Source organism: Quercus lobata, chromosome 11 (assembly GCF_001633185.2).
Source record: "Quercus lobata isolate SW786 chromosome 11, ValleyOak3.0 Primary Assembly, whole genome shotgun sequence".
Taxonomy (NCBI): Eukaryota; Viridiplantae; Streptophyta; class Magnoliopsida; order Fagales; family Fagaceae; genus Quercus; species Quercus lobata.
Genome location: NC_044914.1, coordinates 801785 through 827596, shown reverse-complemented (window position 1 = coordinate 827596; position 25812 = coordinate 801785). Strand labels below are relative to the sequence as shown.

Here is a 25812-nt window from a genome sequence, read left to right as displayed (position 1 = left end):
GTTGAATGTGTTAGAATTTTCTATGTTAAGATTGATTACGAATGTTGGCCGGTTGGGTTTGTCTTGATTTGGTGAAGAACATGAAGATTATTAACAGTCATGTTCCCAAATACTAATGATTTTTTTTTAATATTTGTTTTTAATATAATTAATTAATGTGTGTGATTATTTTTTTTTTATTCCACCGTCAATCACGTCAGCTTTTGCTATTAGTTGGGTGATGGAAAGGATCCAAATGTTAGACATTAATTGGTTTAAGGACTAAAAATGGTAAAAACAAAATGTAGGGACTAAAATGGAAAAAGTGCAAAATATAGGGACTAAAAATGCATTATGCCTATGTTATATCTTAATTTATCAATCCCATAGCTAGCCCATTATTTTCTTGATGCCGCAAAACTTAAAGATATTGGTGGACAAATTTTTGAACAATGGCAGTGCGTGGATGACAAATTGGTTAACTTAGATAATATATAATTTCTTATTCCTATGTTATAAGGGCTAAAAAGATATTCTAGGCATGAAAAGCATTGCTGCCTTCTACAATAAATTAGAGATGAATACATGTCACTAGAAGGATGATAAAGAAGATATATATCAACCATAAAGCAACATTTTTCCATTCACATGGTGACAAACTTAAATTGATAAAGTCCAAGCCTATTACTCTATCAGGTACTATTTTTTATCCAATCAATCTCAAAGCCTATGGAGTACCCCTTTCCTGACATACAGCCATATGCATCATTCCTAATCTAATATAATAACAATTAAAGGACATCTTTCCATTAATATAATGATAGATTAGGTTCACGGACTGACGCCTATAGGTACTAAAATAAATTCATGCACAAACTCATGTCTTTCGTGTAAGCATGGGACAATCGATAGCTATTGAATATTCAAACTTCCTAAATTTAGAGCAGGAGAAAACCATACCTACAGTTTTCACGTACAGCTGCAGAGAAGAAAAGAAAAGCTCAATTGTGTGTTGCGGTTGAAACAAAAGGAACCCTCTTATATATATACACATGTAGCTTAAGAGGAAAAAAGCTAAGGTTTTTAAAACTTATTAAAGCCCATATATATATATATATATATACACTTATGCCATCTCACTTAGGCCTCTTATACCATAATAATTATCTGATTTAATTATTTTAGGCCCAAATCAATTAAATCCATTTACTTGTGGGCCTCATTTTTAATTTATGTATAAGAAAGAAATTAGTAATAAAATTATAGGGTGTTACAATGGGAATCAGTTTCTCAAACAAAATGGAAATAAAGTTGTCTCCCAATTATCTCTTTCAAACCTTACAAAAATGGGAATTAAATTTAAATAATATAATATATAATTTAAACTATATATATATATATATATATCTTATTAGTAGCTGCTGTTGGATTAAACAAGCAAATAGAGAATGGTGTTGTAATTGAAAGTAATCAACAAAATTTGTCTCACCAAAAAAGTCACTTTATCTATATTAGAGCATTCATATCAACCTCCTCAGATTTTTAGCTAAATTAGCCTAAAAACTTCTACTTTTAATAGTTTGAGAAATGATACGTCCATAATATTTTCACAACATATTTACAACAAATATAAAGTGGCAAGTTGTGACTTGTTATTATTGTTGGGGCAAAAAAGTAATCTTAGTGATAGGTTCAAATTTGAATCAATAACAATTAACCACCTATGATTTGTTGTAAAAATATTGTGGACGTAGCATCTTTCTAATAGTTTAATTGTCTATGTTTTTTATGCATACACATCTAACTCAATACTTTGTTTCTTACCTAATTTAAATATTTATTTTTTCTCTCTCCTCACTCCTTTCTTTCCTCTCAATATATACAACCACCATCGCACCACAACCAGCCATCACCACACACCACCACCAAAAACAACAAAACCCAAGATTAAATTCAAACACAACCACCACGTCAGGACACTACCACCACTACACCATTGTATACAAGAAGGAAAAAAAAAATTATGAGAATTTGTAGCTGAGGTAGTGACACGAGGATTTGCTTGATAAAAATGCATTAAGTATTAGAAAAAATAATCAAGTGATAAGTCCAAAGAAAAGGCGCCCTGTTTTTATTTTCACGTGCCCAAACTCTTGAGTCCCAGCCCACCTTTTTAAGTTTTCTAATTAGTGCCTGTTTGTTTCAACGTTTTCAACCCAAAAAGCCCATTTTGAAGAAAGCTGAACCACAAAACCCGTTTGGTTAGGTATAAAATGCAAATTTTTGAAAAAAGTTGCGTTTTGGGCCAAGGCTGAGAATGCGCCATAAAGGAGCTCTAGAGGTCCATTTTAGAAAAAGTCCATGCGCGTTGATCAACTATCCGTTGGACTCTTCGGGAAATTACCAAATTACCCTTCAATAAATCATGCTCATGTCCTCAGTTCTCACGCCTATTCCTCATTCATCTCATCTCATCTCTCTGCTCTGCCCTTTGCCCTGAAGCTCACTCACGACTCTCATCTCTTCTCTATGCTCTGCCCTCTCTATGCCACTACAAACACAACACCACCCAACTATCACCGGTCTACCACCACAACCCATTTCAACATTTGATAATCCAAACACAAAATCAACAAAATCAAACCAAAAATAACTCAAAATCAACACAAAAGTACAAAACAACTTAAAATTAACTCAAACCCCATTGGAAAACCCATCCCAAACCCAACTCAAAATCAACCCAAAACAAAATCAACTCAAAATCAAACCCAAAATCCACAGAAAATCAACTCAAAATTAAACCATTACCTAAAAACCCATAACCCAAACCCAAAATCAAAATCAAATACAAACTCAATGGTAGCAGAGACTTAAGAGATTTGAGAATTAAGGAGAGAAATGAGGGATTTCCTTATGTTTCAATCCTTCATCTTCTTCTTCATCATCATCATCATCTTCTCTCTTCCTTATAGCTTTCGAACTATCAAAAAAAAAAGAGATGCAGAGACTTTGAGGGATGAGAGAGGGGCGGAGACTATGTGGAACGTTCTGGAGGGTGAAGTGGTAAGGAAAAAGACGAAAAAAGGAAATAAAGAAAAAAAGTAAGGGCACGTGTGTGGAGGAAATGGTAGGGAAAAATAGGAAAAATAGGAAAGAAGGAAATAAAGAAAAAAATTAAGGGTACATGTGTGGAGGAGAAAAAAAGAGGGGAAAAAAGAAGAAGGAAATATGGATAAAAAAATAAAATAAAATAAGGGAAATATAAAATAAAGAATAAGAAATTAAAATTGAGAAATACTGTCACAATATTTTCACAATACTTTCACAATAAATATTAAGTGGTAGGTTATTATTAATTAATATTGGTGAGAAAAAAATAATTTGTTTAGAAAGAGAAAAAATAGTTGTATTGGTACGTTCAAATCAAAATCAATATAAATTATCACAATAAATTTTAAGTGGTAGGTTATTATTAGTTAATATTGGTGAGAAAAAAATAATTTGTTTAGAAAGAGAAAAAAATAATTGTAATGGTACGTTCAAATTAAAATTAGTATAAATTATCACAATAAATTTTAAGTGGTAAGTTATTATTAGCTAATATTGCTGAGAAAAAAATAATTTCATAATATTGATTTAGGTATGAAATAAACTCTCTTATATATACATTGTTCTTTTTTGTAATTTACCCCTCAAACTGCCACTTTTATAAATGTTAGCCATATACTCAACTTTTTCAAAAAGTACTCTTTAACAACTTTTACTAAACACTTAGTTTTTTGAAAAAACACTTTTAGATTATGCACTTTTTGAAAACTTAACTTTTTCAAAAAGCTGAACCAAACTCACTCTTAGACACAATGTCTTCCTCCACTTAGTTTGCAAATCTCTCTCTCTCTCTCTCTCTCTCTCTCATAGCCTTAATGAATCACTGATGTAAAGTTCAACTCTGGTCTGGTATCCTTTAACTGGCCCTACTCCGATCTCCAGACCACCAAGGAATCTACTCTAATTCGTGGCTTGAGAGAGGAGAAACGAGAGAGAGAAAGAGGACAAACCAAGAGAGAAGACAGAGGAGAGAGAGAGAGAGAATTGAAGCAGAAAAATAATTTAAAAAACAAAAATTTGGCTTTGGCGAGGAAAATCTCTCGCCACGAGGGGCGAGGCACTGTTCCTAGCTAAGTATACTGAACTAGTTTGACTCGACTAATGCATGGGTTTATTTTTTAAAATATTTAGCTATACATTTGTTAAAATATTGAATAGCTACATTGATGTGAATTCTATTACATAACTATTTTTACAGATCTATTCTTTATTTTGCAATAAACACATTAAAAATAAATAATATATTTGCATAGACCAACAACTGAACCCAAAAAACTCGACAAATCACTCAACCAACCCCTGCCACCACAAGCCCACAAATTAATCGTCACCACAAACCCCTCCATATCATAACACAAACATAAACCCCAAGCCGCCACACATTGCTAAGTTTAAGAACAAACCCAAAAATCCAAAGCAAACTCAAACCCAAACCATTCATCTTTGTTGACAATGCCCAAAAAAAGAAACATCGCCGCTGCCCAAATGAAGTACCCACTGAACCCACATCGAAGTTGCCACCCAAAATGAAATCGTCATTTGCCACCCAAATTAGATCGCACAAACCACAGATCTATGAATTTTTTTTTCCCCTCTTCCAACAACGATGGCTAGTGATGACCGTCAAAATGGTTATTGGCAGCAACAACTTGGTGGTCTAGAGAGGAGAGAGAGGCAAAGTGGGAATAAAAAATAGCAATATATATATATTTGCTAAATAAAAAAGGGGTCTCTCCAATGTGGACTCATCGACCCTACGTCACGTGACAGCATGTGTATCACATTGGTTTTGCTAGAGCTTTTGCTCGAACCCCTCTTCTTTGGGTGTTAGGCCAGTGCTAGGACAATAACTTTTACCATCAAGCCACACCCTGTGTGGTAGCAATTTTTCTTTTTTGGTTGCATAAGATACAGTCTAGTGTATTTTTACATAATACTGTAGCAAGTTGTGTAATTTGCAAGAAGAATGGATAACCAGATGTGGGAGCATTTTTGTTGATATGGAGCTACAGCGACAGCGTTATCTATTTTACATTTTTGTGAGTTTTGTATTTCCATTTCCCTCCCAAATAATAGAACCATAGATGTACCAGGAGCAACAAGTTTGAGTAATGAATTGGTCATAACCTCTTTTGGAATTTCTCAAATGATTACAATATTTCTCTGATAGGAGATTACAATTTTTTTTTCTTGTTTTGGGAACTTGGGAATTGCGAGAGTATATTTGGAATGGAATTATGGATATTTATGAAGGATTGAAAATAAATATTAGCTTGTTTATCTATATATATATATATAAAACCGAAGCTTTTGAAGCTTCCACATTTTTCCACATCAGCATTATTCATTATTTAAAAAAAATAAAATTATTAAAAAAATTTCCACATCATTTAAAAAAATAAAACTATTAAAAAATAAATAAAACCCTAAAGACCATAATTATTTCTAGCCAATAACTATTCCTCCCCAAAACCAACCCGATAAAACCTATTTCTATCTCTGTCTCTCCTTCAAACGCAAAACTATTTCTCCCCAAAACAAACCTGCTAAAACCTATTTCTATCTCTGTCTCTCCTTCAAACACTGCAGGACCCATACGCAGGAACCCAAAAACAGAGAAGCCAGTCGCAGATCTTTCTCTCTTCCCCTGCGACGATAACCGAATTCAACTACGCCACAAATGCTCTCTTCCTCTGCGACAGTAACCGAATTCAACTATGCCACAAATGCTTCGCCTCACAACCAACCAACATCAGACTGCTGGAACGGCTATAGGTAAAATCTTTAATAGGATTTAGGTTCGGCTATTTGTTTTGGTTTTGATTTAAGAAATTGGTTCAGATTTTGTTTTGATTTAGAATTGATTTTTATCAATACTCAAAACCCTAATATAGGTTCTCCCTCAATTTTGGTTCCTTTCAATGTATCAAATTTTACTACAAAATTGAAATAATAAAAGGGGGAAGGGCAAGCTGCTTATGTGGCTTGGGATATGGGTTTTGGCATCAGAATTAACCCCACATCAGAATCAATCTAGGTTGGATTATAAACTGTAACATAGCAATTATTTACTTTTTTTTGATGGGTTGGTTTGATTTTCTTTAAACTTTGTATTACATGTTGATATTGGTAACATAAATGTGCGTACATATGTTTTGTATAGCAGACAGTTTATATTGTGATATCTATTCTGTTTTTCCAGGTTCTTTGACTGTCACATACATGTTACAGGTACACTTTGTCACAAAGCTATTCAATTACTTGATTATTATCAGGTTTAATTGTAAAGAAATTAAAATGGGGTTTTTTGGATTTTAGGGAGGCATTACTCACCAAGATTTTGTAGGCCATAAGGATACAATTGGACCCTGTGATGTGCAGGTAAAGACATATTTTGAGTATGTTGGAAAAATTTGTTGTGTTTTAAGGTCTTTTATGAGAAACAAAGATGGATTTTTTTGGTTTGATCTGTATTGAGTTTCCCCTTTTTACAGTCTAATTAAATATTTGGGTTTGTTTTAGTTTCACTATTAATAAAATATTTGGATTTGTTTGGGTTTCATTATTAATGTTTTGGGATATCACATAAAATTCAATTTTGTTGTTTTTTCTTTGTTCTGACATGTGTTAATTGATATAGAAAAAAAAAGAAAAAAAGAAGAGATTGTTGGCCAATAAATGAAGAAGAGCAGGGCAAAGGGAAGATAGTATAAATTGGGGCATTGCAAAGCCAATACTTACTTTGATTGGTAATCTGGTGCCTTCTTTGTTTACAGCATAATTTATATTTTTTTAGAATTTGTTATTCTTATTCCATTGATATTGTGAGCTATAGATGGTTCTCTTAAAAAAGAACCACTATAGGCATGAGAATTACAAATTGTTTGCAAAGACTTGAGCAACTGAAATTATTACCTTTTTTATTTCAAAATGGTAGCAACAGTCACCTTCTCCTTGCTTCATTTATAGTTAGGACATTTTGGGCCTACAAATGAATATGAATTGGTTGCCTCCTCTACTTGATCACTTTAGAAGTCTAAGATGTTTAGGCCCTATTTGGTAGAGTTGTTAAACAATATATTTTCAGCTTTTAAACAGCATTACACACATTTTCACACAAATTTTTACCCACACATATTTCAAAAAACTACAAACAACACTATCCAAACTCCTCTACCAAACGGGCCCTTAATTTTCTTTATCCAACTTCACTGCTGACTCTTTTGTTTTTTGTTTTTATTTTTTATTTTCATAATAGTTATCTTCAAATTAATCTGACACTTGGTATCTTTTCTTTTAATCCATGATTCCTTAATGTGATATCTTATAATTGGAACTGTTTTTGGCTTTAAGATAGGAGAAAATTTTAATTGCCAAATCATTTTTCTAAAACTTTGTATATTATGTTTAGAATACTTCAATTTCATATTAATCTGATAAGATTTTTTAATGTTCCTACTACCTATGTCTTAGCTTATGTATTATGCCTTTATATTAACTAATGATATACATTTCTATTTGTCTCTATTTGATCATTAGTTTGATAGGCATTTTTAACCATTAGTTTGATAGTTATATCCAATAGCGGGTTTATGCACAGAGTTTCTGACCATGGAGTGGGACTCTGCAACTTAAAGATTGCTCTTTCCAGATCTAGGTGATTCAGTGCTAACATTGTTCCTTTACCAATGAAGGAAAACACCACATCCCTCCTATGCATGTAGAGCAATAATTTTTTTCGCTGAACAAAGTATATGAGAAGGTAAAATCATGAAATTCATTGTTCAAAATGTTCCACCTATATCATACATTATTTTTTAAAAATTCACCATCTCCAATGTGCAATTTCTTGGTGTTTGTAACATCCTTTGAAATTTTCTTTGTCTAGAACAACATCGAACTCATTTGACTAAGGCAAGTTCTTTTCATGTTTCCCTCATTAGACGCATCTATTAGGCCTTTTTAGTTGCCCATGAATTGGAATCATTCATATTTTGTATAATACTACATTCACAAATCCAACATCTTGGATGATGTTTTAGAATTTGAAGTTGTCATTGTAGTGGATAGAATGGCTCATTTGTACAAAGTTATGAAATGTCACTCCTTCAATTGTTCATTGAAGTAAGTTGTCTAAGCCTTTTGTTGTAAAATTAGTAGTACATTTAGCATTTTCTTTATTTTCATACGCTTTTGTGCTTTGATTGGAAAGTTGTGCTAATGAAGTTCCTTATTAGTTTCTATTGTATTTGGTCTATGTTTGTTTTTTAATATATTTTGCTAATAATGTTTTAAATTTTTTTTTCACATCGTTTGTAGTCATATTTGATTTTCTTTAGTTATGAAAAGTTTTTGAATTAAAAGTTTCTAGCATGTGTTGGATAGAATTCGTGATAAATGTAATGTTTAATAAAAGTCGCGTATAGGTTCTTGCATTGATGTTCAATATTTTCAAAACATATTGGATCATCATCCCTAAGCCATCCATATAGTACTCTTTTCGATTCATTATGATTATTCTTTTTTTGGTTGAAATAAATGGTATCTTTCATAATTGCTTTATCTCCTGAGTATAAGCAGTTAATGGATTTATGTAAAATATTCTTCCCATTGTTTCAAATGAGTGGTAAAGGGAGGGAAGTGCATACTAATTGCAAGCCTCCATTAATAGTAGAAAATATATATTGATTCCTTTTATTTCCTTCTAAATGAATTATTTTTTAGGTATGAATTCTCTTATTTTGCAGATAAAATTTTCAAGTGGAAATTAGGAGTTGTACACTAGAGATTTGTTTTGCCTTTGTGTATAAAGACCTTGGGAATTTCAAAATATTTATGTCAAAGCTATTTTGGTTGTTGTTGTATCTTTATTTACTTATGCTTGAATGGTAGTTTTTATAAAGTTTTAGAGAGAGGGAGTGTTTATAACTTATTTGTATGTAATTCAGTTATAAAATTATCTCTAAAAATAGTTAAATTATTAAATTATTATCCCTAAAGTTTGTTATGAGTTTCTTCCTTTATATTATCCCTAAAGTTTGTTATGAGTTTCTTCCTTTATATTGTGCTCATGTAGAATATTTGTATCATCTACTCTTCTAGATTACAAAGTATAAGGAATATATTTTTTAAATAAGTCAAAAGATGAATAAACAAAAAATATTAAATGGAATATTTGCCTAAGCATTCATTTATTATATATTTTTTGTGCATCTAGATATTTTGCAATAATTGGTATACAATTGTTTATTTTCCTTTAATGTTTGATTACATTTCAAATAAAATTATACTTACATAGTATGTTTTGAGCCATAGTAAGTAGAGGTGAATTCTTATTTGTTTCAAGCAGGGACGGACCCAGGTACAAGGCAAAGGGGGCCCGAGCCCCCCCTGGGCCCAAAAAAAAAAATTTTTAGTAAGTAAAATTTTTCCAAAATAAAAAAATAGGGGCTTGGCCCCCCTGACATTTTTGCTCCGGCCCCCCTTCCCCTAGCCCATCATCCGGCATGAACCCCCCCTTCCCCTAGCCCATTATCCGGCCAGCTCAGAGCAGAGTAGAGCCCATAAGCCTTAAGGCCATAACCCATGTCAATCCACAACCAAAAAAAAAAAAAAAAAAAAAAAAAAAGAGAAAAAATCTCAGCCTCAGCAGTCCAAAACCAACGGAGAAAGCAAAAACCAAAGCAAAAACCAAAGGAAAAAAAAGAAAAAAAAAAAAAGAAAGGAAAGTTTGGAGACCCAGAGGCGAGAGCCACGAGCGAGAGTGCGAGACGGAGAGAGACAGAGAGGCAGCGGTGTCGCCCAGTCGCCGTGACCGCCGTGACGGAGAGAGACAGAGAGCGAGACGAGAGCGAGAGAGTCCCTGAGTGCGAACTGCGAACCCAGCTGCTTCGAGCGAGACCCACGTCGGCCGCCGCCGGCGAAAGCCAGACCCACGCCGCCACGTGAGACGAGATCCACTTGCTGCTGCCGCCGCTGGTTGCCGTTTCCCGATCTGCCCAGCCCAGCTTCGAGCCTTCACAGAATCACAGTTCACAGAATCAGGTATTTAATCTTTAACTCTTATCTTTTCCTTCAAATTTCAAAACCTTGTGAATCTGTGATCTGAGATTCTGAGAATCAAAGAAACTGTGCAGCTGTGCTTGTGGTGTTTGAGTGTTTCTTGTTTGTGTTTTTAGTTTTTACTGATAACTGATTTGGTGATTTGGTGCTTGTGTTGTGCTGCGGCTGAACTGAACTGTGTGTGTGTTTTTTTTTTTTTTGGGTTTTTGGCTTTGTGACTGTGTTTGTGGCTCTTGCTGCCTTGCATTATGCCTTGCATTATATAGATAAAAGAAATAGAATGATAGATAGAGTCAGATGCTTTGTTGACTGGTAGTTGGAGTGTTGGACATTAGTTGGACATAATAATAGGGAATAGGGAAAAGTGGTGTGGAGTTGCTGTTTGGGCAAAGACAAGCGACAGGGGAGAAGACAAAAAAACAAAAAAAAAAGGGTAAAGTTAAGAAAAGTTTTTGTTAATAGTGCTTGACTGTCTGTAGTGGGATTCATTAGATATTTGGATTAGTGGGTCAGAATTAGGAAGATGAAGACAAGAAACAATACAAAGATACAAAAAACATAAAAGATATAAATAAAGGAAGAGACAACACAGAGACATAAATAAAGGCAGTTTAAACACAAAGATATTAAAGGCAGACAAAAGACAAAAAGAAAAAAAATAAATCATATAATATAAGAAATTATCACACAAATTTAAAAAAAATAACGGTAATTCTTATATAATTTTTATTTTATTTGTAGATCATGAAAAAATCAACTACAATGCTTGATTTTTTCAAAAGAAAAGGTTCAACTTCAAATTCTTCTGAAGTCAACGTGGAATTGCCAACAACTAATGTTGCTATTCCAATTCCGGAAAATGCGGATGTTCCAATTCCGGAAAATGCGGATGTTCCAATCTCTCAATCACAATTTCAAAGAATTGACCTTGATTCTTTGGATTATGATCCCGGAACACGCAAACAAATATGGGAATATCATGTAAATCAACGTGATGAAATTCGACGGGCTTACATTAAAAAAGGTCCGCACCAACCTCCTCTAGAGACATTCAAAAAAAGTGGAAAGCAGAATCGTAGTTTTCAAGCTTCTTGGTATAGAAATAATTCAAAATGGCTTGAATATTCTCCTACAACAGATGCAGCTTATTGTCTACCCTGCTTTGTCTTTCATAATCCAAATGTGGTTGTGGGACAAAATGCATTTATTGTTGGTGGATTTAGAAATTGGAAAAAGGTTGGGGGCAGAGATTGTTCTTTTCAAGTTCATATAGGAAAAGATCCTAACTCAGCTCATAGAGTTGCTGAGCAAATGTGTAAGGATTTGATGAACCAATCGCAACATTTGCAAAGAGTAGTTGATCATTTCACTACTGAACAAATTGCAAATAATCGGTTGCAATTGAAGGCCACAATTTTTATTGTGCGATATCTTGCCTTTCAAGCTATAGCTTTTAGAGGTCGAGATGAAAGTTTTAGTTCATTAAATCGTGGGAACTTTCATGAATCATTGGGTATTGTGACTTTTTGGAATGAGAAGGTTGCTGAAATAATAGAAAAAGCTCCAAAAAATGCAACCTACACATCACCTAGGATTCAAAAGGAAATTCTACATGTTTTCTCAGCTAAAGTGAAGAAGGCCATTCGGGAAGAAATTGGTGATGCAAAGTTTTGCATAATGGTTGATGAAGCTCGTGATGAGTCCATGAAAGAGCAAATGGCTGTGGTGTTTAGATATGTTGATGCAGAAGGCTTTGTGAAAGAACGCTTTTTTGGGCTTATTCATGTTGTTGACACTGCAGCTTTGACTCTAAAGAAGGGGATATATTCTTTGTTATCTCAATATTGCTTAGATATACAAAATATTCGAGGGCAAGGATATGATGGAGCAAGCAACATGCGAGGTATGTGGAATGGATTACAAGCTTTGATTTTGAATGATTGCCCATATGCTTACTATATCCATTGTTTTGCACATCGCTTACAATTGGCATTAGTAAAAGCATCAAAACAAGTTGTTCCCACTAGTCATTTTTTTCTTACCTTGCTTTTTCTGATCAAAATTGTTAGTGCTTCATGCAAGCGCAATGAGCAATTGAAAGTTGCCAATGCTAATGAAATAGCACATTTGATTGATCTTGAAGAGCTTGAGACTGGAAGTGGACTTAATCAAATTGGCACTTTACAACGACCTGGAGAAACACGTTAGAGTTCACATTTTAGATCAGTTTCTAGCTTATTAAGGATGTTTAGTTCAACTGTTGAAGTTTTACAAAATATAATCGATGGTGCAATTGATGGAGAAAATCGGGCAGAAGGAGAGTCAGCTTATGAAGGTTTAACTTCCTTTGAATTTGTTTTCATCTTGCATCTTGAGAAGGAAACTATGGAGATCACTGATAAACTTTGTCAAGCTTTGCAAAGCCAATCTCAAGACATTTTAAATGCTATGCATTTAGTTTCATCTACTAAAGCACTTATCCAAAAATTTAGAGATGATGGATGGGATGGCTTACTCACCACTGTGATATCATTTTGTGAGAAGCATCGCATTGATGTCCTGGATATGAATGCTCGTTATGTTGCGAGGCGAGGTCGAGCTCGTAATCAACCAGATAACGTTACAAATGAGCATCATTATCGAGTAAATATTTTTTATGCTACAATAGATTCTCAACTACAGGAACTAAACTATCGGTTTAATGAAGATGCAATGGAGTTGCTTAGGCTTAGCTCAGCTTTAGAACCTCGAGAGGCATTAAAATCTTTCAGAATTAGTGATCTTTGTTTGTTGGTAAAGAATTTCTATCCACAAGATTTCACAGATTATGACAAACAAGTGTTGGAGAAGGAGCTTTATCATTTTGAGCATAATGTAGTCCAAGATCCAGAGTTCAAAAAATTGAAAAGTTTATCTGAGTTGTCTCAATGGTTAGTGAGAACTGGAAATTCAGAACACTATAAACTTGTTTATAGAATGGTGATACTTGTGCTTACTCTTCCAGTTTCTACTGCTACTACAGAGCGAGCATTTTCAGCTATGAAACTTGTCAAAACTGAACTACGAAACAAAATGGAAGATGACTTTTTGAATGACTCTTTGATGTTATACATTGAAAAGGATATAGCTTCGACATTTAGTTTGGATTCAATAGTAGATGATTTTGAAGATTTGAAAGAGCGTCGAGTTCCCTTTTCATAGATGATTGTATAAAGAAACAATAGTGTTTCGCATCTTTTGTTTTTGTTAGTAGATTGTATCTTAATATATTAAGAAACAATAGTGTTTCGCATCTTTTGTTTTTGTTAGTAGATTGTATCTTAATATACTAAGAAACAATGATTTTTGGGTATTTGTCTTGGTTAATAATTTATTAATATTATATGGATGCGTATTTGAAAAAAAAAAATTTTGCTTATCTCTAGCCCCCCCCGGCTTAAAATCCTGCGTTCGTCCCCCCCCGGCTTAAAATCCTGCGTTCGTCCCTGGTTTCAAGTGATTATTTCTCTAAGCAAAGTAAATATATATGTTTTTAAAAAACTATCCCGTGCATCGCACGGGTTAGCGACTAGTTTCTATATATTAAGATGATTTAAAAAATTAGTTATGACTTCAAAAAAATGTCAAAAATACATATAATCTAATTAGATAATTTTTATTCTTAAAAAATAAAAAATAGGCTTAAAATTGTAATTCAACAAAAAAAAATTATCAAAGAACTTTTTTCCTAAAAATTAGCACACTTTCTATCTAAACATATCTCACATACTTTTGATACTTTTTTTTCCTAAAAACTAGCACACACTAAACCTAGTAGTTTACTCCATTTCAAATCTTAAATTTTAATTTTATAAAAATCTCTTCTTGTGTAACCTTACTAACAATATATAAAATAAAATTAAAATTACAAAATTATATTAAACTCAAAAAAAAAAAGATCCACACAGACGAGTATTATTTAAATGTTTTCGAGGAAAAGAAAGAAGGAAAATCCGAGATCCTAGAATGGAGCAAAGAACAAATAAAGGGGATGGATCAAGAAATTGTTACTAACCGTCTAGGCCCAAACAAAAAGTTTTGCGAGCCCAAGCCCAGAAGTTAAAAAAAAAAAAAAAATGAAGAAATGAGAGTAAGAGGATGATCAGAACCGGAAGTAGGTGGACCCCGTTCAGCCCATATTAGAGGTGCAAAAATCTGGGCTCAATTTGCAAACAATTCCAAACCCCAAAAGGTGGTTTCCACAATTTGGCAAAATATATATATAATTAATTTATTTATTAAAAAAAAAAAAAAAAAAAAAAGCTATGTTGATTTTAGATTGACAACTCATGGTCTAAGATATTGCCTAGTCTATAGCGAAATTTATATGATTGGACTTCTAATAGACAATTTGACAAAGCAAATGTGTAGTGAACAACACTAAAGAAAATCATTAAAAATATCAAATGTCCATAGCCCAATAAGTCTACAGTTGAGATATTGTCTCTCATAATTCACTTACGCTCGTTAATCATATAAACAAGTCTTATTTGTTCACATAAAAAAATAAAAATAAAAAGTCTTGGACAGTGAATCAAGTTTACTTTTCTAATAACTAATTAGGTATGTGTCATATTTGTGTCTCATCTAATGAAAATACAATAAACTTAAAGTAAAAGCCAAATTCAAATCTATTTTTTACGATAAATCCATGAGAAGGGCTGCTTAAGAAGAATAATAATTATTAGTGCAATTGCTTAGTGGCACTTCACTTCATCACCTAACAAGGAATACGCGTTGCATAAATTCAAACTGCCTAGCTGTATCAATGTTGAAAGTCTGCTTTCGATAAACATATCTAAATATCTAGTGGGCTTGTTTTGAATGGTCTTCACCTTCTTTATAAATAAAACCATAAATATAAATGCTTCATTGCACTACAAGCAATTGAAAACAAAAGTTCCTCTATTATATTTTATTTAATAAAAAAAAAAAAAAACATTTATAACGCTGCTTCATTTCACATACAATTCAAAAACAATACTTCCTGTACACATTTGAAAAAAAAAAAAATCAATTAAAGAAAAGTTCTTCTTTCCAAACAAAAATCCTTACACTTGGCCTAAAAAAATAAAGTGACAAACTATGCAATATGAAGGAAACCCTGAACAAACCTGTATTTACATTTACAGTATGATTTTTACATTACTATTGGTCTATGCTGCCCTGCCCATATGGTGTAAAGGAGAGTGCATCCCTTGATGATCTCTACAATTTTGGCGCATATCGGTTTGTGAGTGAATTTTCGGTGACTTTGATGATCTATGTTGACGCTTATGACCATGATGGTGCCCATTCTCTTTCTTTTGGGATTCTCTTTTCAATTCCTTTTGTCCTTCCAATTCTTTAGCATGTTCCTCATTTAAACCATTTTCAGACGGAACCGTGTACACAAATGGGCCAAAGGGGATCTCATTATAATCCTTAAGGGGCTCCAAAGTCTCAACCACAGTACTCATTGATGGTCTTTGCTTTGGTCTGTGGCTTAGGCATTGATATGCCAATGCAGCCGCCTTTCGAGCCCCGGCTTCCGAGTATTGTCCTTCCAATCTTGGGTCCATAATTCTGCCAAGTTTCCGGGAATCATTTAACATTGGCCTTGCCCAGTCTACTAGATTTTGCTCTCTGCTAGGACGATTTTTGTCTACTGACTTTCTTCCAGTTAGAAGCTCTAAGAGTACTACTCCAAAGCTATAGACGTCGCTCATTGCTGTTAAGTGACCTGAAAAAGAACATTAAACAAATGTTAATTAATTTTCGGCATTTTATCTATTTATGTAATAAGTATTACAAACTTTTATGTTTACGAAAATGTAATTGAAATCAAAATAATTATAAAAATTATGAAAATGTGGTTTAAACATTTATTATTTGTTATGTTGTTAAAATGGCATCAATCATATTTATTATCACATTAATTTATTAGTTATTTTTTTAGCAAAATAACTTAACTTAATTATCTTGCAAGTTGAGTATTAAAGTTGTAATTGGAACAAGTCGATAGTCACTATGCCTTCACATTTGAATTGGCATTTAAATTACCGGGGAAAAGAAAAAATTTTTAAAAGTGTCTAATAAATTAATTACCAGTCATGATGTATTCGGGAGCAGCATAGCCTTGGGTGCCCATAACACGAGTGGAAACGTGTGTATCATCTCCTTCAGGACCATCTTTTGCAAGCCCAAAATCTGAGAGTTTTGCTGTGTAATCCTGCAAAGAAAATGATTTATAAGATAAGTTCATATTACCACACAACCATGTCATGGAAGTGCAAGAGACAAAAATCACAAAATAAAAAGAAAAAGAAAGTGATGCTTACTGAGTCTAACAAGATGTTTGAAGCCTTAAAATCTCGATATATAACAGGTTTTTCCGCTTCATGAAGAAATCCAAGGCCCTTTGCAGCTCCAAGAGCAATTTTCATTCTTGTTGACCATGGAAGTGATACAGAATATCCTGCAAAACCAAATGATAGACATTAATTAATATTTCTATTAATTTCCATGCAGATAGGGAAAAGAATAAAGTAATTGTATAAGGATCAAAAGTTATTAATTTAATTATATATAGAGATGAGAAAGCAGCATACTTCTGAATAAGTGATTCTCTAAGCTTCCTCTTGGCATATATTCATATACGAGTAGTCTATGTTCCTCTTCACAACAATATCCAATTAGTTTCACAAGGTGTGGATGCCTCAACTGCCCCAGAAAAATAACTTCTGTCTGTCGGAGAAAAGGTAAGAAAAGCTAGAATCAGCAATCATTTAAATCTGCATGATCATAATGCAAAAATGTAAATTAGGAAATTTAGGTACATAATTAGATAATGTTGTACAAAAATACTCACCAACCACTCCCTATGGCCTTGTAAGCCATCCAAGTCCAAAAGCTTGACAGCCACGGGCTGAGCCATTAGACCAGGTCTAAGTTTGTCATCAATGAAACCCTTGTGCACGGGTCCGAACCCACCTTCACCAAGAAAATTAGTTGAAGAGAAATTCTGGGTGATAACCTTTAGCTCCATAAGCGTAAACGCATGCACATTAGACCCTGCAAGAGATATAGAGATGTCCTCGGAAAAAATTGAATTCGGGTTACTCAAATCGGAGAGTGAAATCCGTTGAAATGAATTTTGCTTTGAGCACACTTTCTTGGTCTTGGATGAGGGGACTTCAGACTTGTAACATGTTGGTATTATTGATCTCCACGTGATTTTCTTGACAGTCATTCTTGCTGATAAACAATATTGGTGTTGGTTTCTTAGATTCAAAAACTACAAGCATGTAGTTGTCTTGTAGTTGTGAAATGAATGAAGCAAGGAGCTAGATGTGTATGAAACAAAAAAAAAATTAAAAGAATGAGACTTTTAGAGGAGATGAATTGGTGAAATGGTCTATATATGGTTTGAAAGACTATGAGAGGGAGAGGCTAAATAGATAAATGGCCAAATATTCAAATTCACCTACTGCTTTAAAAAGTCCAAACCAGCCAGAGAGAGAATAGAGCTTCACAACTATCAACCTTGTTGACTTTTCTCCTCCTTTTTGGACAATATGGAATTCTTCAATCTTATTGAGAATATTTATATACGCGGATTTAGGTGATTTATGATTACTTTTTTGGGAGAATTGGTGATGAGTCCAATGTCTACACAGTTGTTTCAAGATAAAATGACAAGGGCTAGCCTCCTTTGACTTTTCGCATGATTCGTGTGAGAAAAATAGAAGGAAGGAAGAAACTTCGGTTTTTTTTTTTTTATATGAAATCATAATTTCATCATGGTTTCACTTTTATCTCTCTTTCTAGTGATGCTAAGCGACAAGCCCAAAATTGACTCGTTTTATTTTTTTCTTTTTTTTAATAAGATTATTAAACAAGTTTCAAGTGTATTAGGATTTTTTTTTACCATTTGTTAAGTTGAATGAGTAAGATTCAACGTATGGTAACAGTTACATGATGATTATTTTTTACTATAAAATTAATATATTATTTTAATTTTTTCATTAATTAGTGAGATTCAATTATAAATTTCTTATTTGATAACCCAAAGAACAACACTCACGATAGTACAACCTACCATAGTGATTAAGTTTGAAATCAAACCAAAAACCCGGCCAAACATGAAGACAAAATCATAGAAGAAGAAAATAAAGTTGCCAAGAGAGAATAAAGATAAAACCCAGCTATTTGACTACTTCACACTTAATGGACGGTGGGTTTTACCCTAGTGAGCTAGACAGAGGGGATGAATCAATTAATTAATTAATTAGTTAACGTGCGATTTAGACTCAGTAATAATAATAAGGGTAAAACCTAAGAAAGGTTGGTGTGGTTCCAATGTTGTTCGGCTTCTAGAAGCTTTAATCAAATGTAATTATAATCTGCCAAATTATTAACAACCTCCCCATACCACGTATGATTAAAAAACATAAACCAATCACAACCGTTAGTTCTTTGTACTTATCCTGTTCGGCAGATCAGATGCTCGTGATTCTAATACGTACAGTTGACCTCAGATATCATCATGGCATAGTGGTTGTGGTGTCATCCTCATACATATTTCTTTGATCATCTTGTTCATTCTTGTTCTTAATTCACACAAGAAATATAGGAATAGATCTAATGAAATCAATTAAAAAAAAATTATTGGCAATGAATTTGGTCTCTATTCTGTGTTGTTTGTATCGAATAAGGTCGGTTGCGTTGCATGGAATTTGCGTTAGGTTAGGTGTCATTAATGGTGGTCTTAGGTATATTAATGATTTCTCTTAGCAGGGATTATTAAAAAAAAAAAAAAAAAACAATAATTATCGATCTTATCAGAATTTTAAATAAGATTAAGATGGATTACTGGAATTGTGTGAAAGATTCTTTGCCTCTCTACACGGGATGATCCCAATCCCTCCTGATTATGAAGATTCATGAAGAGGTCTCTCTCTCCCTCTCTCGAATGCACTTTTATCAATGGAGGGAGTAGGTATTTAATGGACCATTCTTCGTGTTGTCTCCTATGGAAAGTCAATTAATGGGCATAAGTGTCATTTCAAGAAAAAAAAATATTAATACTAATGAACACTTCAACTTGAAAAACTGGATCCTCTCTGGATTAGATAGCGAAAGCTTAATTTACCAAAAACAAATGGATTGTGAAACTTAATTTTCATAAATAAATAATAATAAAAAATTGCAACTTTGATAATATTTTTACAAAAAATATTAAATGATAAGTTATTGTTGATTTTAATTTAAATTCATTATAAAATTACTTTTTTATACATCAGTAATAGTCGTTAACAATCTATTATTTAAAATTTGTTGTGAAAATATTATAGAATAATGTTTCAAACATTATTAACTTGTGAAACTTTTCATAAGTTTTAAACTCTATGATCAGTTTTGAACTAATTAAGGTGGCCATATTATATGCTCCACTAGGCAACAACTAAGCTAGTGAGATAATACTTTCCACAAAAGCTAGTAATATAATACACTCATGGCCAATAGGTTTATACCAATGTGCTTGCTATCTCGGGCGCCAATAGGTTTATACCAATGTGCTTGCTATCTCCGGGATAAAAGGCTGCCTTTTTAAGCTTGCAAAAGAGTGTGACCATTCATGTGTGTCATGGTTGCTATTTACTCATATTTTCATTAACAACTTATGGTAAGTAACACGGTGCGACTACAGCTTTCAATCACAATCTAAAATTTCTTAATCTGATTTTTGCTATTTCATGGAAAATTTATGACTACACAGAAAATATCTTTGATAAAATGGTCTTGTAAGTTGCAACCCTGTTCTCAACCTCCTTTTTTTTTTTCTTTTGTGTGTGTGTGTGGGGTGTTTTACTTGATTGTCCATACATTATATATACACATTATTTAACAAAGCTATTGGGTTATAATTTATTATTAATTACTATTATGTGTTGATAAAGGTCAAGAAATTTGGATGAACAAATCGATCCAACTACAACTACCTTACCTTCTCTTTGGAATCCCACCAAACCCCCCAAGGTTCAAAAATAATGTCTTGAAATTTGCAAATGATCACATTGACTTAATCTTTCTTCTAAAAGCTTCTCCTTCTCGAAGGATTAATGTTATCAGTGCACCTTGCTTTCTTCGATTGATTACCGAATACTAAGATAAAAATAATCCTTTGGTCTTGTACAAAAAAAATATTGAAGGGAAAAAACTTAGAATTTTAAAAAATAAATAAATAAATAAATTAGGTTGAGATCGAATCAAAGACATTTTTTTAATGGGCATATATGCTGATAGATTAATATTATCCACTAGTTGCTTGCTCATTAATTCATCAAAGGAGATGGAGTTGATAGCTAAGAATAATAATATAGATATATGATATATGAACACAATCAAAGTCTATGAAGAAATATGGTATGTATGAATTTAGTTCAACCACCAAAGGTCTCGTATTTCCACCTTGTAAGTTGTAAGATCATCTTGGGCGTCACTCAGTACTCAACTCATGTTCATACATACATACACGTCGACGTAGACCCCAAACACGGAAAATTTGTGAGTTTAGGGTATAAAATTTTGTTAAGGCAAGAAAATATATTAGGTACACACGGAACATTCTATTAGCGTGTGTTTTAGACTTAAAACGCAGTAAGACTCTGTTGGGTCAAAGCTCAAAAGGTCAATCTTCTCTATTACCCTGTTTTTTTTTATGACACAACACTCAACGCGGCATTTAGGTCATTAATCCTTGGAACTAGTCTAAGCCGTGTCAGTGATAATCGTGTCAGTATTGTATAAAAATGGTGGACCACCCTAAATCCTTTGTATATATGAAGTATGAACATATATCCTATGTAGATTGTTCGTATTGTCGACCTTTCCTGAACATTAGTTGGATTATCTTAATTTATCGATCATGTGAACGTAATAAACATTGCCAATTGTTAGTTAATATATATATTCCTTGCCAAAATTTCATGCCCAAGCCTGTAAATCCAAATTAAGAATGAAGTTAATAAGTTTGAGTATGTACTAACATATATTTTGTGCTATATATATGTATAATTTTTAAAAATTGTTTTTATAATGTACAACTATTTTTTTTTTTCTAAGTCTAATAAACCAATCAAACCCTTTTTTTTTCTAAACGATATCTCTCTCTTTCTCGTTTTACTTGTCAAAGAAATATATGTGCATGCATGAAATTTACTTTTCAAAGAAATATATATGTGCATGAATGAAATTTTAAACCGCGTATATTAGTTTCATTATAACAGCTAAAAAACAAGCCGACATTTGACAAAAACTAGAGATTAGTTATAATAAATTTCGTTGGCACCATCCAAATCTTACACTTGATCGAAAACGAAAGGAGATAGTGGAGGTTGGAGGAGAAAAGAAATTAAACAGAACTGACAATAGAATAGAGTACACAGAAGAACGTGAGGCCCAATCTTTGTGATTCTAAACAAACTTGAAACTACAAAACTACAGTGAAAATTCAAGTCGACGTCATGGCACACGTACACCGTTTTGCATCACATTTAACGCAATACGTACGTAAGTGTGTGTATATATATAAAATAAAAACACTAATTAAAGGGATAGGCATACGGTGAAAGTACACTGTTGGACCAAGCTATAGGGATCGATGCACCACGGATTGAACTGAGGTCTTTGCTTGGGAGAGAGATAGACATGCAACCAGGCTATATACTCCTTTGCTCCCGCAAGCAATGATGGGATCATAATTTATATATAAAGTTAGAAACTGCACTACTAAAAACGTGGGTTAGTTATAGCCACGTATTTAAAACATGGCTGTATATAGCTCCTAAAATGTGGCCTATGGTTGCATTTTCTATAGTCACATTTTTAAGTATGGTCAATGCACTGTGACAATAAACTGCTAGATGTATAGTCACGTTTTTTCAAACGTATTTTCCAAACTCTGCTATAGAGTTTACATTAGCCACATTTAACAAATGTGGCTTTTTTTTTTTTTTTTTTTTACTATAGCTGCATTTTATAGGTCCTAAACCTATAGCCACTTTTTAAAAATGCGGTTATAGGTTTTTTTTTTTTTTTTTTTCCTAAACAAATCACAAATTCCCTATTTGATCAACCTATTTATCAACCTATATATCAACTTGTTTATCAGTAGACAAACCAACATATCAAAATAATACATTCTACATTCAAATTAACACATTAGGTATCCTACAATATTCATTTAGCAATAACTAAGTAATAGTACTCCTAAATTCCAAAAATATAAGAACTAAGTTAACTATCCTACTTTATACATTGATGTATACTTCTTGCAATCGGAGAGTTCTCATCAATCCTCAACATCATCATCATCGTCATCATGAATATATTAAGGGCATCATATTAATATTACATAACAATGTTCATACAAAATAGCCAGAAAAGAACACAATACAACTAATTTCCTTCCAACGCATTGCAATGAGTTGAGTTTCCTTAAATTAAAAATTTTTTGGTACCTAAGAAAGACATGAAGAACACATATATGGGCTAAATTCAGCCAACATTTCTCTCATTTGCAAAATCATTTGTTGCATTTCTTCATTCCTCTCACTTCGCTCTTTCTCTAGTTGCTCTTTATGCAACGCATCTGATTGAGCCGGTGATTGGGCTAGTATTTCTTGATGCCTCGCATCTGATTGGGCTAGTATCCTTGCAATATATTTCTTCACGAGCCATATATTAATGAAGGAGAATGGTACTAAAATAATAATTACAACATACGGATCAGGAGAATGACGATAAGAATGAAATTGCATGCATCATCATTGAATTCATTTGCCATTCTCAAAAAACAAAATGGCAAAAATGGCTAATCGATCCTAACTAGTATTTGAAACGTACAAAATTTCCAAAAGGGAAAGGGAAAAAACACGCGGACACATGATTTGAACAAGACTCCAAAATTTAATTCTTGGTTCCCTGTAAACTAGGTAATCTAAGATGAAACCAAGGCCTCATGTTACAGACATGCATGGCTTTCCAATCTAGAAAACAAATTCCTTGGCTTGTGTCGCATCGGTATAGTAGTTGATAAGGAAGCACATCAACCACTCAAATAAGGTTAAACACCATTAATGTTAAGAGTATGCTAATTGACTACAAAGACCTACCCTATCTAGTTGATGCCATTTGTATTTGAATCCAAAAACTATGAAATTCCAAGAAAATCACAGATGTTGGACCAAACGAAACAGCCAACACGTGTATGGCAAGGATGCCTAGACTCATTGAATGTATATATTGTTGGGAAATTTAGACCCCGATTGATAGAATTAACAAGTTTTAAACCCAAGTTGTTAATTAAATTTATTATGAATAAATCTTGTTAAAACAAACTAACATCAATATCATGCACAACGGAAAAGTAAATAATACAAGATATAATAACCTAGGAAAACCAATGAAACAAACTAGTTTCACAGTAAAGAACTTGGGGGAAAACCTTCACGAAAAGTAATCCACTATAATAAAGAGAAACTTTAGATCTAGTACAAAACATTTGTCCCTAGACTTTACAATCCCCGTAAATGAACTTACAATAGAAACCTTCTACCGTTTTAGAACCTCTGAACTCTTCAATATATGAACGCCACCTTTTTGCACGGATCCCAGTACATGACTAACCAATGATGCACGACTCCCAATACGTGATTAACACACCAACTTGAGAAAGATGTTGGCTACAAAGTTCTTTACTTCATCAACAATGAAGATCAAAAAACACTTGGTTACAAAACCCTAAGGTGCAAAGACGCAATAGCTTGTTTTAGAGAGAATAAGGCATTTGGTCACTTTTTGCATGTGTTCTCCTTGTATTCTCTTATGTAATGGCCTTTAAAATAAGTCTTATATATGTCTAAGGTTGTGAGAAAAATAACCCTACACACATGTTAACATGGGCCGAAAATTAGATCTAGAAATCTGAATTTTGTAATTCTCAATAGATACAACTATCGAGCTATCTGTCGAGACTTTGATAGATATTATCTGTCGGTAGTTGTCGAGAATCTATCCAGCTTTAATGAACAGCTTTTCTTCACTTGTTTCTTGATCCAATCTTCATGACTTTAATACTAGACTTTAAACTCTTATTTCTTAAAGTATTAAACACATCCTAGATCTACCCAATTACAAGTAAAATGCGTTTTGTAAAAGGATTAGTCAATTCTAAATGACATATGTTCTTAACAGGATTCACATATGTCCTAACATATATATGGGTTCATGACCCTCTAAAAAATTTTAAAAATTAAATTTTATATATATCTATACTATATATAAGAGTATTTCCCTTCTTCAACTATATGGTTCAAAAATACCTTCATTAATGAAAGGTAATTTCATTTAAAAATATGATCATAAATATCAAATAACAAATTTCATTTTGAATTCAAAAAGAAAATTTCTAAAATTTAGGATTTTCTTCCCTTCTAAACTTTTATGTGGTTCAAAAATACCCTAATTAATGAAGGGTAATTTTATTTAGAAATAGGGTCATAAATATCAAATAACAAATTTCATTTTAAATTTAAAAAGAAAATTTCTAAAATTTAGAATTTTTTTTCCTTCATATTCCAAAAAAGAAACTACTTTTCCTAAAGTGTATTCTTTTTATTTGTTTGAAAAATAAAATATATATATATATATATATATATATATTTCTAAATCATAATAAATGCAAATTATTAACTTTTATCCAAAAAAAATAGAAGAGTCTCATGCGCGTGTGCTCAGAAACTAGTATATATAAAATGATTCTCTTATTTCAATTAGACTTTTATAATATGGTCATAAATGTCAAATAACAAATTTTATTTTAAATTTAAAAAGAAAACTCTTAAAATTTAGGATTTTTTTTCTGTTCAAAAAAGAAATTACAGTTACTGTTTATCTTTAAAGTTTATCATTTTTATTCATTTGAAAAATAAAAATATATATTTCTAAATAATAATAAATGCAAATTATTAACCTTTACTCAAAAAAATAGAAAAGTCTCTAAGCACAAGACTAGTACTATATATATAAGATTTTTAACTTGGGCAAAGAAACATTACGCTCTAGTCCCTGAAAATTGAATGTTAGCCCAGATATTTCAAAAATAAAAGGGTCATCTAGGCCATTCAGCTCAATGGTCCCTCCTAAAATAGAAACAATAATAACAACAACAAAACTCAAACACACTCTTCTATTTTTTTTCCTAAATGACATAAATTTTCATTCATCAAAATTCAAGCTTAATGTATTTTCCAATTACAAAAATATCTAGAGGTGTAATTAGATTTATGCATTTCTTGATGTGTTTATATTTTGTACTACATCTCATCAAACTCCTAGAAATTTCGGTGATAGAAAAATGCATCAATCCCGAATTATGATAAATAAAAAGTTGTCATTTAAAAAAAAAAAAAATAGAAGGGCATTTGAGCTTGCACAACGTACTTGCGAAGAGCTTAATTAGTCTTATCTTCTTCAAATTATATCTCAGTACTCTATCTTCTTCAAACTCCTATTCCTATGTTTCCACATTCTATTTCAGTTTCATGTATCTTTTTATTACTCCAGTATTATTTCACAAAG

The 25812-nt window shown here is 32.5% G+C and overlaps 3 protein-coding genes and 1 long non-coding RNA gene across 4 annotated transcripts; 3 read left to right on the top strand and 1 right to left on the bottom strand.

Moving 5' to 3' along the window:
* The first annotated feature begins 5757 nt into the window (after nt 1-5757).
* LOC115967313 lies at nt 5758-7232 on the top strand. Its single transcript, XR_004086435.1, has 4 exons — nt 5758-5862; nt 6290-6318; nt 6406-6468; nt 6728-7232. It is a non-coding gene; the product is annotated as an uncharacterized LOC115967313 (long non-coding RNA).
* Nucleotides 7233-8625: 1393 nt separating this feature from the next.
* LOC115968430 (zinc finger MYM-type protein 1-like) lies at nt 8626-12357 on the top strand. The gene is made up of 3 exons (XM_031087829.1): nt 8626-8680; nt 9973-10131; nt 10937-12357. The coding sequence occupies exons 1-3, from the start codon at nt 8626-8628 to the stop codon at nt 12355-12357; spliced, it is 1635 nt and encodes a 544-aa protein (XP_030943689.1).
* A 36-nt stretch (nt 12358-12393) lies between these two features.
* LOC115968428 lies at nt 12394-13276 on the top strand. Its single transcript, XM_031087828.1, has 3 exons — nt 12394-12470; nt 12642-13079; nt 13270-13276. The coding sequence occupies exons 1-3, from the start codon at nt 12394-12396 to the stop codon at nt 13274-13276; spliced, it is 522 nt and encodes a 173-aa protein (XP_030943688.1).
* Nucleotides 13277-15127: 1851 nt separating this feature from the next.
* LOC115968675 (serine/threonine-protein kinase RIPK) lies at nt 15128-17722 on the bottom strand. Its single transcript, XM_031088135.1, has 5 exons — nt 17039-17722; nt 16779-16914; nt 16509-16645; nt 16276-16399; nt 15128-15910 (listed from the first exon to the last, which is right to left on the bottom strand). The coding sequence occupies exons 1-5, from the start codon at nt 17417-17419 to the stop codon at nt 15345-15347; spliced, it is 1344 nt and encodes a 447-aa protein (XP_030943995.1). The 5' UTR covers nt 17420-17722; the 3' UTR covers nt 15128-15344.
* Nucleotides 17723-25812: the final 8090 nt, after the last annotated feature.

Excerpts from the sequence above, each read along its gene's own strand:
- LOC115968430 (XM_031087829.1), top strand. The coding sequence starts at position 8,626 with ATGGTATCTTTCATAATTGCTTTATCTCCTGAGTATAAGCAGTTAATG. Across the intron at positions 8,681-9,972 it reads TAAGCAGTTAATGGATTTAT|CTGCTTCGAGCGAGACCCAC; the intron begins GTAAAATATTCT and ends CTGCGAACCCAG. Across the intron at positions 10,132-10,936 it reads ATCACAGTTCACAGAATCAG|GTTCAACTTCAAATTCTTCT; the intron begins GTATTTAATCTT and ends TCAAAAGAAAAG.
- LOC115968428 (XM_031087828.1), top strand. The coding sequence starts at position 12,394 with ATGTTTAGTTCAACTGTTGAAGTTTTACAAAATATAATCGATGGTGCA. Across the intron at positions 12,471-12,641 it reads GAAAATCGGGCAGAAGGAGA|AGATGATGGATGGGATGGCT; the intron begins GTCAGCTTATGA and ends CCAAAAATTTAG.
- LOC115968675 (XM_031088135.1), bottom strand. The coding sequence starts at position 17,419 with ATGACTGTCAAGAAAATCACGTGGAGATCAATAATACCAACATGTTAC. Across the intron at positions 16,915-17,038 it reads AAGGCCATAGGGAGTGGTTG|ACAGAAGTTATTTTTCTGGG; the intron begins GTGAGTATTTTT and ends TTTCTCCGACAG. Across the intron at positions 16,400-16,508 it reads CAAACATCTTGTTAGACTCA|GATTACACAGCAAAACTCTC; the intron begins GTAAGCATCACT and ends TTTTCTTTGCAG.